The sequence below is a fragment of the Hyperolius riggenbachi genome, chromosome 10, assembly GCF_040937935.1.
Source record: "Hyperolius riggenbachi isolate aHypRig1 chromosome 10, aHypRig1.pri, whole genome shotgun sequence".
Classification (NCBI taxonomy): domain Eukaryota; kingdom Metazoa; phylum Chordata; class Amphibia; order Anura; family Hyperoliidae; genus Hyperolius; species Hyperolius riggenbachi.
The window spans coordinates 218,804,497-218,820,047 of NC_090655.1; the positions used below are offsets into that span (position 1 = coordinate 218,804,497).

Below are 15,551 nucleotides of genomic sequence, written 5' to 3' on the forward strand. Positions count from 1 at the left end.
ACCAGTAATAAAAAAAATCATCATGAGCCAAAACTGCACACTTTAACCACTTCACCCCAAAGCGGTTTTTACCCTAACGGACAAGAGCGATTCTCACCTTTCAGTGCTCATCCCTTTCATTTTCCAATAGCTTAATCACTACTTATCACAATGAAATGATCTATATCTTGTTTTTTCCCCCACCAATTAGGCTTTTTGGGGTTGATATTTGTTTTCAGTAAATACTTTATTTTCTAAGCATAAAGGGAAAAACAATGAAAAAATGGTTTTAATATAAACACTGCTACTGTACATAAAGTAGGAAAAAACAAGAAAGAGAATTGGCTCTTTGGTGCATGAAAATAGAATAAATACCTTTATTGAAAAAACATATAAGTATATATATCCATCTGATATATATATATCCCAAAAAACAGATGGATATATATACACTTATATGTTTTTTTCAATAAAGGTATTTATTCTATTTTCATGCACCAAAGAGCCAATTCTCTTTCTTGTTTTTTTCCTATTTAATCTCATTGGCAGAGTGCATGAAAATATTGATCATTGTAATACTCATATGGCGACATCATTTCCCAGTTGACCTATGCCATTTGAGAGTTATTATTTTTGTACTGTACATAAAACCCACACATTGTATGTGCCTATTTGTCCTGGTTATCACAAGATTTTAATGATGTCCCTAGTACAAACTATGGTGACAATACAGTATTTGGAAATAAAGGTGTATTTTTTCTATAGTGTGTTTTCTCTCACTTATCTCACGGTGCACGCGCACAGCGGCAGCAGCACTGTTTAACTTATAAAAACGTCCTTGAGCTGTTAACCTCCTCAGCGGTATGGACGAATATATCCGTCCATCACCGCCGGAGGTCGCCGCTCAGGCCCTGCTGGGCCGATTTTTACAAAATAAAAAGCAGCACACGCAGCCGGCACTTTGCCAGCCGTGTGTGCTGCCTGATCGCCGCCGCTTTGCGGCGATCCGCCGCGAGCAGCGGCGAAAGAGGGTCCCCCCAGCCGCCCGAGCCCTGCGCAGCCGGAACAAAAGTTCCGGCCAGCGCTAAGGGCTGAATCGGAGGCGGCTGACGTCAGGACGTCGGCTGACGTCCATGACGTCACTCCGCTCGTCGCTATGGCGACGATGTAAGCAAAACAAGGAAGGCCGCTCATTGCGGCCTTCCTTGTTTATTCTGGGCGCCGGAGGCGATCGGAAGAACGCCTCCGGAGCGCCCTCTAGTGGGCTTTCATGCAGCCAACTTTTATTAAAAAAAAACCCTCCCGTAGCCTCCCTGGCGATCTTAATAGAACGCCAGGGAGGTTAAGAGGCTCTAGCAGGACGTTTTTATAAGTCTGGTTGACATTAAGTGGTTAATACACAGGTTTCGAACTCCAGCCGTGAAGGGCCATATCCATGGTGGTGTTTAGGATGGACTGAGAAATGTGTTCTACTTGCTGAACCACACCTTTCCTTAAAGTGGATCCGAGATAAACTTTTACTCATTGCATAATTGTGTTCCTTACATATAGGTTATAGGGCATTCCTCAAGCCAAATACTTTTTTTGTTTTGTTTTAATACTCTAATTCCTTATAAACTAAACAAGCCTCGCCCACAGCTTCTCCTGAGAGCCTTGGCACTCTCAGCCGTAGTAGCAAGGGCTTATGGGAGCTCAGTCTGGGCAGGAGGAGGTTACTAGACAGAGATGTCAGAGGCAGAGGGGAGGAGGAGAGAGGAGGGGGGTTTCACAGGCTGAGGGCTGGAGATGCAGAACAGCTTGCCTGTGTGTAATGTGAAAAACAGAGCATGGCTGCTCTCATTGTATCACAGGAATAAATAATCATAAACTGTTGAAGACTGTTTGCAGCTAGATTTGCTGTGTAAACTATCTAAACTTTAGATAAGATATATAGACTAGTTACTTGTTATAGTTAGTTTTTCATCTCGGATCCGATTTAATCATCCTCATCAATTAATTTGAGCTGTGCCAAAAATGTAAGAGGACCTCGGCCCTCGAGGGCTGGAGTTCGACACCTGTGCTCTAATACACCACCTAATGGTAGGTCTATACACAGAGAACAGTTCTGTCTGTGGGTATTACTATGGAGGACTGCACCATGCAGAGATAGGGGCCATTCCCAGCACATCCAGCCGGTAACTGTAATAATGGCACCTATTAAAAAGAGCGCCTCTTAACATCAATGCAAATCTTTTTTTCTATTGGCGCCATGTGTATAAAAAAGGGCGCAGCTCTGATATAAAACAATTATATCATTTGCAAAAGGGCGCCGTGAAAATATAAAACATATATTGCTTGTTATCGTTAACTTTCATTTCCATACTGAAATAATCGATTACAATAACCCATTGTTTAACAAATAATTGCTTCTAAAACTGTATAATTGTTTCTAAAACTATTATCTATGCTTTGTTAGAAAAAATTGTCTGCATTTAAATTTCTTGTACCACAACGAGCAGCTTCCGCTATTCCCACCTATGTTACAAATGATCATTTTTCTTATGGTCTTAGGGTTAGGCACCACCAGGGGAAGGTTCTGTGTGAGAGCAGGGAATGGTTAGGTTATAGTACCATAACGGTATATATTATATTTTACTTTATGAATGAAGTAGTACACATTCGGTAAATTAAATAATACTATCGCTTTACTGGTCCTCATTTCAGTAAACGTAAAAAGTAGAAGTTGCAGTGGGGATTAGTAGATTATTATAAACAATATTTTACGTGATATCCTGGTGAACATTTTACTAGAAGATACATTTATTATTGTTTATAGCTGAAGCCCTTTTTAACCAGAGTGTTTATTGCATGCACGCCATCCGGCATACAGAGACAGTCCTTACTGGCTGTAATGCTGTGACTGAAATGTCTTCAAAATGTCAGAAAGCACAGACACAGCATCAAAGCATTCAGCTGCAGCCCAGCATGTGTCAATAATGCATCAGCTGCAGCTCTGTGTCCCTCGATCCTGTGTCTCTGCTTCCTGCATTCTTAAGTCATCTCAGTCAGTAGATTACAGCCAGGAAGAAATCATTCTGAATGGTGGGTGTGAACATCCAAGAACAGGATGAAAGTAAGGGTCCTTCTCAGGGCTGTGGACTTGGAGACGAGGAGTCAGAGCAGTTTTGGGCACCTGGAGTCAGAGTCGGTAACTTCATAAACTGAGGAGTCGCCGTGAGATAATTTTTGTACCGACTCCTCAGCACTGGTCTTCTCTTTAAAAGCTACACTGTAGTTAAGTTAAGGGAAGAATGACATCAGTATTTAGCCTCAAACGGTGGGCAAAGGACATGGTTCCCACCAGGAACAGAATTCTCTTCATTTACTATATATAATTCACTGAAATCAAAACATGGACAGTACAATACATCTGTTATGTAAGTAGATTAAGTATTTATCTACCTATATATGTGTTTTTTCCCTGGCATAGCATGGCTAATCCTCCTGCTTTAAAAGCTTCAGCTTTACAGCTGGCGTTAAACTATGCCGTTGAAACGAGACAGAGATCAAAGGCCCTACAGAAACCTATGTGAACAAGCTCTTACACTTCAGGAGAGCCTTGGCTGCATGTCCTGCCTCCTTTGCATAGATAAAGCATCTTTTTTATTAACCCTTGCAATGGAAAATATAAAAAGAGAACACGGGTGAGTTTTAAAGAGGAACTGTAGCAAAAAGGGGGGGGGGGGAATAAAATAAATTAATTGTAAAGTGGGTAGATAAAAAATGGAAGGAAGATCAAGAAATGATTGAAATTCACCATGTCATTTGTTCATGTTGTTTGTTCCACAATCAGCCTGCACATCTTAACTACTGGCAGACATGAATAAAACCAGAAAGCACCCCCCCAACAATGCAATAGGCTAAATGATTTAGAGGTGTGCATATTTAGAGATACATGATTTAGAGATATACATATGCACAGAGGGAGATACTGGTTGCTTGGCAGTTGAAAAAAGCCGTTATTTACCACAATGCAATGAGGCTCACAGACAGTAAACTGTTAGGACCTAGGTGCTGACCACACTGTGGGAGGGATTTCACTACAATATCAGCCATACAGAAGTCCATAAAGATCTATTCGAGAAAAGGTAAAGATTTCTCATGGGAAAGGGTGTATCGGCTACTGATTGGGGTGACGTTCAATATGTAGCCATGTTTATCACATCATGTCACCTCAGTTCAGAGACTTTAATGATTTCTGTGTAAAAATGCTTCAATATGCACTTTGCAAGAAATAAAACAAAACATTGTGAAAGAGCAGTTATGGCCAAGACATTTCCCACCCTCAGCACAGACATTAACAAGCAGCAATTTAGGCCTCTTTTCCATGGACTGTTGAACTGTGTGCTCAGCAAGCAGTTGCCAGGCTGCAATGAGGAGTTATCAGGCAGCATTGAGCAGTTACCAGGCAGCAGCGAGCAGCTGTGATAGTTTGCAAGGCACTTCACTGCCTATCAACAGTCCGTGGAAAAGAGTCCTTACTCCTAAACCATTTCCCATACTCAACACATAAATATGGCTTCTCAACAGTGTGACATTTCCTAGGGCTGAGAAGCTGTAATTTTCGCACTGATCTTTTCCCACACACAGAACATGATTAGACCGTTTCACCAGAGTGAGATCTTTTATGGTCAACTAGGCTTCTTTTCTGTCTAAAACATTTCCCACACTCAGCACATGAATATGGTTTCTCCCCAGTGTGAGATCTCTCATGTCTGACAAGGTCTGATTTCTGTAAAAACCGTTTCCCACACTTAGTACACAAATAGGGTTTTTCGCCAGTGTGAGATTTCTCATGTGAAACAAGGCTTCTTTTATCTCTAAAACATTTCTCACATTTACTACATGAATAGGGTTTCTCCCCAGTGTGAGATCTCTCATGTCTGACAAGCTCTGATTTCTGTAAAAACCGTTTCCCACACTCACTACACAAATAGGGTTTTTCGCCAGTGTGTGATTTCTCATGTAAAACAAGGCTTCTTTTATCTCTAAAACATTTCTCACATTTACTACATGAATATGGATTCTCACCAGTGTGAGTTCTCTTATGTATAACAAGGGTTTTTTTATGTCTATAACATTTCCCACACTCAGCACATGAATAGGGCTTCTGCCCATGGTGAGATCGCTCATGTATGACACGGCTTTCGTTACAGCTAAAACATTTCCCACACTCAGCACATAAATTGGACTTGTCACCAGTGTGAGATTTCTCATGTGAAACAAGGCTTCTTTTATCTCTAAAACATTTCTCACATTTACTACATGAATATGGATTCTCACCAGTGTGAGATCTCTCATGCACAACAAGGCTTACTTTATATCTAAAACATTTCCCACACTCAGCACATGAATATGGTATCACACCAGTATGAGTTCTCTCATGTCTGGCCCGGCAGCTTTCATATGCAAAACATTTCCCACACTCAGCACAAGGAAAGGGTTTCTCACCAGTGTGAGATCTCTCATGTTTGACAAGGTCTGCATTATGTGCAAAATATTTCCCACACTCAACACAACAATAGGGTTTCTCACCAGTGTGTGTTTTCCGATGTCTGGCAAGCTCTGAGTTCTTACCAAAACATTTCCCACACTCCGTACATAAATAAGGTTTCTCACCAGTATGTCTTTTCTGATGTCTGGCAAGCTCTGATTTCTTAGCAAAACATTTCCCACACTCAGTACATAAATAGGGTTTCTCACCAGTGTGAGATCTCTCATGTATGACAAGGTGGTCTTTTTTTCTAAAACATTTCCCACACTCAGTACATGAATATGTCTTCTCAATAGTGTGATATCTCTCATGTATTACAAGGTAGCGTTTCTCTGTATAACATTTCCCACACTCAGCACATGAATAAGGCTTCTCACCAGTGTGCGACATCTGATGTCTGACAAGATGTGATTTCTGTACAAAACATTTCCCACACTCATTACATGGATAGGCTTTCACACCAGTGTGATATCTCATATGTCTGACAAGATTTGATTTCCAAGTAAAACATTTCCCACATGTGGAACAGGAATAAGGCCCTCCACCAGTAGGAGGGCTCTTCTGGGTAGGAGGCCCTCCAGGGTTAGAGAGGTGAGGGGAGTCTGGGGGGATATCTGCAGGAGGCTCTTGTCCAGTGACATCATCATCATCATCATCCGCTGTACAGTCTGTGGATCCAGAGAGACGAGTTTCTGAGAGGTTCCTGATGCCAGGACTCCGCACTGCAAATAAACATTGTCACTTCCTGTTAGAGAATTCTGAAAGGAACAATTATCATTAGGGATGGTCAGTGAGCTGCTGATAATTCCAAGTTGATGCAAAGTTTGTGCAGATTGTAAATGGACCAGCTTTGTAGGTTGCAACGGTATGAAAATCCATGGTATGATAACAGTCTAAAAAAATACCACGGTATGATGATATCACGGTATACGGTACAATGCAATTATTTGGACCCGGGCCTCCCCCTTACATAAAATAATGTACACACACACACACACACACACACACACACACACACACACACACCACTATGGTAGCCAGATGTGCCCCACTCCCTCGGCATACATAGGCTTAAGCCGCCGGGAGATTTGGGCACAGGGTAAAGCTCACCCTGCTCCTGCAAAAGTCCTGGCAGTGTTAAATAATATTCCCCCTCCAGGTCGATGTGGATAGTGAGTATAGGTAGCCAGGATAGGGGCAGCTAGTAGTAGGTGGCCAGAGTATAGGTAGCCAGGATAGGGGTAGCTAGTAATAGGTGGCCGGAGTATAGGTAGCCAGGATAGGGGTAGCTAGTAATAGGTGGCCGGAATATAGGTAGCCAGGATAGGGGTAGCTAGTAGTAGGTGGCCGGAGTATAGGTAGCTAGGATAGGTGTAGTCAGTAATAGGTGGCTGCAGTATAGTTAGTCAGGATAGGGGCAGCTAGTAATAGGTAGCCACAGTATAGGTAGCTAGTAATAGGTGGCTGGAGTATAGGTAGCCAGGATAGGTGCAGCTAGTAGTAGGTGGCCGGAGTATAGGTAGCTAGGATAGGTGTAGTCAGTAATAGGTGGCCGTAGTATAGGTAGCCAGAGATAGGTGTAGCCAGTAAAAGGTGACGCAGCATAGATAGCCAGTAATAGGTGGTCGCAGTATCGGTAGCCAGGATATGGGCAGCTAATAATAGGTGGCGGCAGTATAGGTAGCCAGGATAGGGGCAGCTAATAGTAGGTGGCCAGAGTATAGGTAGCCAGGATAGGTGTAGTCAGTAATAGGTGGTCGTAGTATAGGTAGCCAGGGATAGGTATAGCCAATAATAGGTGATGCAGCATAGATAGTCAGTAACAGGTGGCCGCAGTATAGGTAGCCAGGATATGGGCAGCTAGTAATAGGTGGCCAGAGTATAGGTAGCCAGGATATGGGCAGCTAGTAATAGGTGGCCAGAGTATAGGTAGCCAGGATAGGTGCAGCCAGTAATAGGTGGCCAGAGTATAGGTAGCCAGGATAGGGGCAGCTAGTAATAGGTGGCCGCAGTATAGTATACCTATGCTATGATTAAGGGCGTGTAACGCCTGAAACATGTCAGCATGTGGTGTTGGATTTTAGCCTGTCATGTGTATTGATTGAATAAAGCTATACTGATTCTACCGACATCGTGCGGATTTCACTTTCTACAGTATTGGATCTGAGGCCTTAGCAGCCCGTTTTCCTGCACTGTCGGTGGATGGAGGTCGTGAGCGGAGTTCCACGTATATTGTTGCCGCAGTATAGGTAGCCAGGAATAGGTGTAGTCAGTAATAGGTGCAGGCAGTATAGAGAGCCAGGTGGGGGGACGCAGCAGCAGGGTAAACACATACTGACTTGCTGGGGTCCTGCATGCATGCACCCAGGGGGCGCTGTTACGCTGTTACAAGGAGATGGAATGCAAGAACAGGATGGAGGAAGGAGTAAGTAGTACACATGCAGGACCCCAGCAAGTCAGTATGTGATTACCGTGCCACTGTTTGTGCGGCCGCAATTGCATCGCATCCCCGCCCTTGCGTCGTCATCCCCCGCGGAAACCGGTAATTTAGGATTGTGCATTGTATGATTACCATGCACAATCAAACCGCTGTATACCGCCTGACCAGTATACCGCGGCAACCCTACAGCTTTGAATATAATTAGTAAGTAATTTGTACCATCTTTGAGCTATTGGCATGTCACTGACCATCACTAGCTATCAGCCTGACAGAGAACTGCAAAGGTTGTGTTCATGCATGCAAATTGTATGCAGCTTGGAATTCAGCCAATCAAAAGCATTTCCTGAGGCATGTGATAATTTGCATACAATTTGCATTACATTTGCATACAACTTGGAGATATTTTCATCTACTTGACCATTCCTGCACCTAAAGCATTGGCCATACATAGAAAAGCAGTAAATTGCACAGCATGATGAGACAACAGAAGCAACGTTTTACTTTCGTGACAACAGACCTATATGTACTTATAGCAAGAAATCTGCATTATGTTTGTAGAGCAATTTTATTTCATTGATATGTTCTCATTACTATTGTGTGTGTGTCAGTCATATGCCCCTTGTAAATGAACCTTTTTCTCTCTTTTGTTACTAGTTGTGCAAATAAAGATATTATGATTTTACAATAACCCAAAAAACAGAAGTTTTCACAGATCAAACTGGATGGGTCTGTAAAAATTGCAAGCACAAACGCAGTGTAATATGATTGCGTTTTTTAATCAAATTTCTACTTGCGATTTTTGTGCACTTGCCATTCTGCTAAGGCTATCTTTTCCTGACTGTTTATCTAAAAAACGCAATGAAAATCGCATGCATTGTGCTTTTCATGCGTTTTTTTTAAGCAAAATACTTAAAGAGACACTGAAGTGAAAAAAAAATATGATATAATGATTTGTATGTGTAGTGCAGCTAAGAAATAAAACATTAGGAGCAGAGACATAAGTCTGATATTGTTTCCAGTACAAGAAGAGTTAAGAAACTCCTGTTATCTATGCAAAAGAGCCATTGAGCTCTACGACTTTCAAAGTCACAGAGAGCTCTGTCTTCTGTAGCTTGTTATCTCAAGTGTTGACAGACAGTATTTTCTTTTTCTCTGCAGAGGACAGTTCAAAAGTTCACTGGCCTGCTCTGTAAAATCATTTAGAATGCTGAGTAGTGTGTAAACTGCAAATATTAGAGAATGATGCAGTGTTATAAAAAAAAGCACTATATAACTGAAAATAAAAATATGAGAATATTTTCATTTGCTACTAATCTTCTAGTAATTATCCGTACTACACAACCAATTCATTATATCATAATCTTTTTTCGCTTTAGTGTCTCTTTAAAGAGTGCAGCAGTCACTGCCATCGCACCAGTGTGTACAGGTCATCACGATTTTCATGATTTTTCTAAAGACCTTGCGATTTAAAAAACGCACGAGATTTTAAAAATGCAGCGCAAACGCAGCAGTGTGTACAGGCACTAAATCTCTAAACCACTAGCCGCACAATTTACAGTATACCAACATCACCATCTAAAGTGCCAGGGGCATAGATACTCGGCTAGCTGTGCACGCAGCGCCCCCCATGTCCGGCCGCAAGATCTCAGATTGCAAATGTACACATTTTACAGGGGAAAAATACGTGCAGAAAATGCACGTGTTTTCCATTTTTCACCCGTCCTAATTTTCACAAGTGCCACAATTACAAGACAGCTCAAAATACATTATTTGGGTTGTCCCGATTAAAATGAATACCTACATGCCATATTTCATAACTAGTTGAGCATGAAGCTTGCCATTATTGCCAGTTTGTGCGCCTGTAGCAGGTGGATGTGATTGCTATAGCACACATAGGGGTCAGCAGACCCCAATGCTGTACAGATACATTGCTAGGCAATAGCAACAACATAGAGATACAGGATTGGGTCGCCTAACCATAGCCCCTTCAATCACATCCGAGAACTATGGACGGCAGCCATTAAAGGTGTTCACAAATCTTAAAGTGACCTTGAGATGGGGGATTAGCCATAAAATATACATACCTGAGGCTTCCTCCAGCCCCCTCCGGCCTGATCGCTCCCATGGCATCCTCTTCTCGCCGTTTCTTTACAATTGACCCCGGAAAGTACTCGGGTCCAGGGCAAACTGCACATCTGTGGCCATGTTGCGCACTCACGTCACCTGGAGCATTCCGAACCTGCGCAGTACTACTGCACAAGCGCAGAATGCTTCTGGCGATGGAAGTGAGACAGGAAAGCACACCTGGCTGGACTGGGCATGCTCTGACTGGCCCCGATTGATGGATTTTCCGTGGCCAGTAGAGGGCGAAAAGAGAGGGAGACAAGGACGCCATGGGAGCGATCAAGCCGGAGAGGGCTGAAGAAAGGACCAAGTATGTATATTTTATAGCTTAACCACCACCTCTGGTACACTTTAAGTCCAAGTATAGGTGACACAAGGGGTTCATTGGTTAGGTAGGGGTATAAAAAAAAACAAAAAAAACAAACACCTTTTAAACTTTTTTTTTTTAACGACTTGACCAATGAGGTTTTTTTTTTTTAGGACCAGAGCAATTTTCACCTGTCAGCGCTCCTCCCATTCTTTCGCCAATAACTTAATCACTACTAATCACAACAAAATGATCTATATCTTGTTTTTTTTTTGCCACCAATTAGGCTTCCTTTGGGAGGTACATTATGTTAAGAATTATTTTATTCTAAATACATTTTAATTGGAATAATAAGAAAAAAAATATCATTATTTCAGTTTTCAGCCATTATTGTTGTAAAATAAAACATTCTACTGTGGATAACACCCCTACATTTTATTTGCCCATTTGTCCTGGTTGTTGCAACGTTTAAAATATTTCTCTAGTACAATGTATGGCACCAATATTTTATTGGGAAATAAAGGTGCATTTTTTTAGTTTTGTGTCCATTACTAATTACAAGCCCATAAATTGAAAAATAACAGTGATATACCCTCTTGTCATACATATTAACCACTTACTACACCAGGTGCAGTATAATCACGGCCTGGGGAAACTTCACTTGAAGTCCCAGGGCTGTAAATATTCGTCTTCAGTGGCGAGCGGCCGCCTCTTGCTCCCGTGTGCGCTATAGTGCAGGTAGTCATCACTGCCCGTTAGCGGGGAGATCAATGAATGTGTCCCTGTGTCAATGAACACAGTTATCTATGAGATGCCTGCGTCATTGTATCCTCCGGAGTTACAGTGCCATGCATTACTTCCTATTCACGCAATTAAGTACGTGAATAGGAAATACTGGGCGGGGACATCTTGTGGCCGAATAGTAAAATTACACCTAAATACATTTTATTTCATAAATATACCCACACTTACATTTAAAATTAACTCCTTCCCTCCCATTGTACCCAAATATTTTTTTTTTTTTTGCATAATTTTTTTTTTTTTTTACAAAAATACATAAATAGTTATTTTAGGGACTGAACTTAACCACTCGAAGACCATAGGCTTACACCCCACTAGTGACCAGGCTATTTTTCCCAATTTAGGCCAATGAAGCTTTAAGGCCTCGCTGCAGGGCCGTACAATCCAGCACACAAATGACCTCCCCCCCCCCTTTTCTGCCCACTAACAGAGCTTTCTGTTAGTGGGCTGTGATCCCTGCAGGGATTTTTTTTATTTATTTTTTTTACAAATATTTATATCCTTTTTTTTCTTAATAAAATTTACTTTTTTTTTCTCTAACTCCACCCTCCCTCCCCCGCCAGCCAATCCTGGCAATCGGCTCTCACAGACATCAGCCTATTAGAGCCGATCGCTCTCCTGCCTCTCATGGTGACAGCCATGTCACACGGCTGTCCCCAGTACAGCGCTGCTGTAGATCGCAGCGCTGTACAATGTAAATAGGCGGCAGTTTCGCCATCTAACAGTCTCCTAGTGGCGATCGCCGCTGGAAGACTGATAGTGGAGCGGAGCTCCGTCATTGCAGTGGAGATGCGCGCATCGACGTGCGCAATCTCCTGCAAAACACGCCCCCAGGACTGCACGCCAATTGGTGTTAGGCGGTCCTGGGGCTGCCGCCTCGTCCTTGCCAATTGGCGTGGAGTGTCGTTAAAGAGATAAAGTGACAATGAGGCAAAGAAAAAAACAACTTATGATATAAAGAATTGGTTGTGTAGTACGGCTAATTAATAGAACACGAGTAGCAAAGCAAAGAGTCTCATATTTTTATTTACTGTTATACAGCTTTTTTTTATTACATCATTCTCTAATATTTTCAGTTCACAAATTACACTTTGTATTTTAAACCATAAAGCTAATGACCCTCTGAACTTCCTGGCAGTAAAAACTTAAACAAACAAAAAACAGTGAGAGACAGGTTGAAAGAAGTGCTTCAGAAAACAGCCCTGTCTTCTCTGACTAAGTTGGTCGGAGAGCTCAGAGAAGCTCTTTTGCATAAATAACAACTGAAATTTCTTAACTCTTCCTGTATTGGAAACAATATGAAACCCATACCTGTGCTACTAATGTTCTATTTCTTAGCTGTACTTCACATACAATAAGTTTATTTTCACTTCAGCTTCCCTTGAAATATTCTGGTTTCAGCTTCAGAAACACTTCCTATAGCTATATATTGCTGTTTATTGGTTTGTAGCCCCGCCCTCCTTCTGAGGCTTATCCTTAGGCTGTTCATTATGCGGAATTAACTCCCCTTCCCCAAGGATTCTGGGAGACCAGAGATCTTTTCAATTGGCTTTAGAACGTTCAATAAAAAAAATTCCACAGAGATTTCTTACCAGTATCAAAGATGTCGCCACCTGTTATACATTTTAGAAGGAAAATCAGGCAGAGGAAAGGTTTTACACGAGGCAAAAACTGACTAAATAATTTATAAATGAATATTCTTAAAAAATAAGCAATTTTATTCATTATATTATTTTGAGTTCAGTTCCTTTTTAAGAATAACAAGGAAAATATGGATATCAGCGAGTAAAGGTGAGTGATAAAGAATATAAATGTGAGTGATAAGGAATATAAATGTATGCGCACCATCTCTTGTTTTATATAACTAAGCCAAAGATTGCCCTGCCAGGCCTCCTCATAGAATCCAAGAAATACAATATTCTCTCTAATCTCAGAATACGTGTGGAATTGTGAGGCCTTATCGTGGCCACTAATGATACAATCTTTTGCATCCTATCTTACAATTTCTAGGTAATATAAGGGACTGCCTAAATCATCCATTCAATATGTGACTCTCTTTCAACTGGCAGAGTCCCAATAGATTGGCATACAGCCCACGTTTCTCCATTATTTGAGGGCAAAAAATCAGATCTGGGAAATTATAGACCTGTAAGCTTAAAGGGATACTGTAGGGGGGTCAGGGGAAAATGAGCTGAACTTACCCGGGGCTTCTAATGGTCCCCCGCAGACATCCTGTGTTGGCGCAGCCACTCACCGATGCTCCAGCCCGCCTCCAGTTCACTTCTGGAACTTCTGACTTTAAAGTCAGAAAACCACTGCTCCTGCACGCCCGTGTCCTCGCTCCCGCTGATGTCACCAGGAGTGTACTGCGCAGACACAGACCATACTGGGCCTGCGCTGTGCGCTCTTGATGACATCAGCGGGATCGAGGACACAGCAACGCAGGCGCAGTGGTTTTCAGACTTTAAAGTCTGAAATTCCAGAAGTAAACTGGAGGCGGGGCCGGAGCATCGGTGAGTGGCTGCGCCAACACAGGATGTCTGCGGGGGACCGTTAGAAGCCCCAGGTAAGTTCAACTCATTTTTCCCTGACCCCCCTACAGTATCCCTTTAACATAAGTTGTATGCAAACTATTTGAGGGGTCACTAAGAGATACTATACTTTACTTCATAGTAGAATATAGTAGAAAATCTTAGGTCTCAGCATCAGCATGGGTTTAACCTTCCTGCCGCGCAGGAGGATTTCTCAGGCCCTGCTGGGCCGATTTGCATATTTTTTTTTTTTGCAACACGCAGCTAGCACTTTGCCGATATGGCCGAAGGTGTCCTCAATCCCTGTGTGTGCGGGTCTACTCTGTCCTCCCGACTATTGCCTGTGCATGAGAAACGCCGTTCGTAGCTCCGCACTTTCGATTTCGTCACATCACACGTGACTCATCAGGGGCACGGTGCTACGTCGGCGTGTAAGTCCTATAAACTATACTGGGGGGGCATACCGGGAGGCCGAGCAGGGGAAAGCCCGCGGGAAAAACTCTATGTGATTCTAAACTCCAGGAACTTGTGAGTGCACACTTGTAATAAAGATTCTTGGTTTTATGCTATGTTGCGCTATGAGTGATATGTATTTTATCCGAGGAAACATTTAAAGCTGAATCTATTGGAACCCTTTGTATGCTGGTGACTACAACAGAAGGAAGGGATAGCATCTATAGGTGAGGGGAGCCTTGAATGCCCCAGATGCGTTTCCTGACCACTGTAATTTATGGTCCATCTTAAAGGGTGAGTCGCTCTCCACGTGGTGCTGGTGGTGGGAGTGACATATGAATATATGCAGCGCTGGTCAAGCTTTCTAAAGTTTTTAAGTTGAAAAAGAGGATAAACTCGCCTGTTATTGTCTCTAGTGAAGCCAAAACTATTTTGCCAGGGGACTTTGTAGTTTTTTAATAAGTGAATTGGAACAGTATTCAGACATTTGACTGGGCCAAATCTTTTCATATACGTACATGGTGACTCCCAGCTTTGGGTTAGCTGTTGAGCCACCAGATGTATTTTTATGTATGAATATTTTCTATTATTTGCATTGTAATCTCCTTTTAAGGTTCGATTCTCATACACTGTTTGCTGTAACCTACTAGTCCACTATTAGTGAGCGCAAGGCTTAACCAGCATCGCTGGAATTGAAAAAAACAAAATTGATACGTGGGATGGAAGGTCTCACTTACCTAGAAAGGTTAGATAAACTGGGTTTATTTCGTCTAGAGAAAAGACGCCTTAGAGGGGATCTAATTAACATGTAAAAATACACCAGAGGGCAATATAAAAGCTTGACGGATAAGCTTTTTGTCGCCAGGCCTTCTCAAAGAACTAGAGGACATGATCTGCGCATGGAGGAAAAACGTTATAGCCATTTATTTAGGAAAGGGTTCTTTACAGTAAGGGTGATTAAGATGTGGAATGCATTGCACAGGAAGTAGTTATGGCAAATTCTATACTTACATTTAAAGGGGGCTTAGATGCTTTCCTTGCGTTGAAAGACATCCATGGCTACATTTACTAGGTAATGCCCGGTGATGTTGATCCAGGGATTTTATCTGATTGCCATCTGAAATCGGGAAGGAATTTCTTCCCTTTTGGGGCTAATTGGACCATGCCTTGTAAGGGTTTTTCGCCTTCCTCTGGATCAACAAGGAAATGTGAGGGAGCAGGCTGGTGTTGTACTTTATACTTGTTGAACTCGTTGGACGTATGTCTTTTTTCAACCCAAATAACTAACTATATATTCACTCAATTTACCTTTCTACTATATAGATTTGGTAAGATTGGATGAAAGAGATTGTATCATTAGCAGCCACCTTAAAGGGTAACTGA

At 42.1% G+C, this 15,551-nt stretch overlaps 1 protein-coding gene across 2 annotated transcripts in view; it reads right to left on the reverse strand.

The window, feature by feature from the left end:
* Positions 1-1,225: 1,225 nt before the first annotated feature.
* Positions 1,226-15,551, reverse strand: part of LOC137534515 (zinc finger protein 271-like) — a 49,949-nt gene continuing 35,623 nt past the window's right edge. For both annotated transcript variants that reach the window (XM_068256046.1, XM_068256047.1), the window contains one exon: positions 1,226-6,234. In XM_068256046.1, the coding sequence (XP_068112147.1) occupies positions 4,616-6,234 (1,619 nt within the window). In that variant the 3' untranslated portion in view covers positions 1,226-4,615. The remainder of the gene's footprint in view (positions 6,235-15,551) is intronic.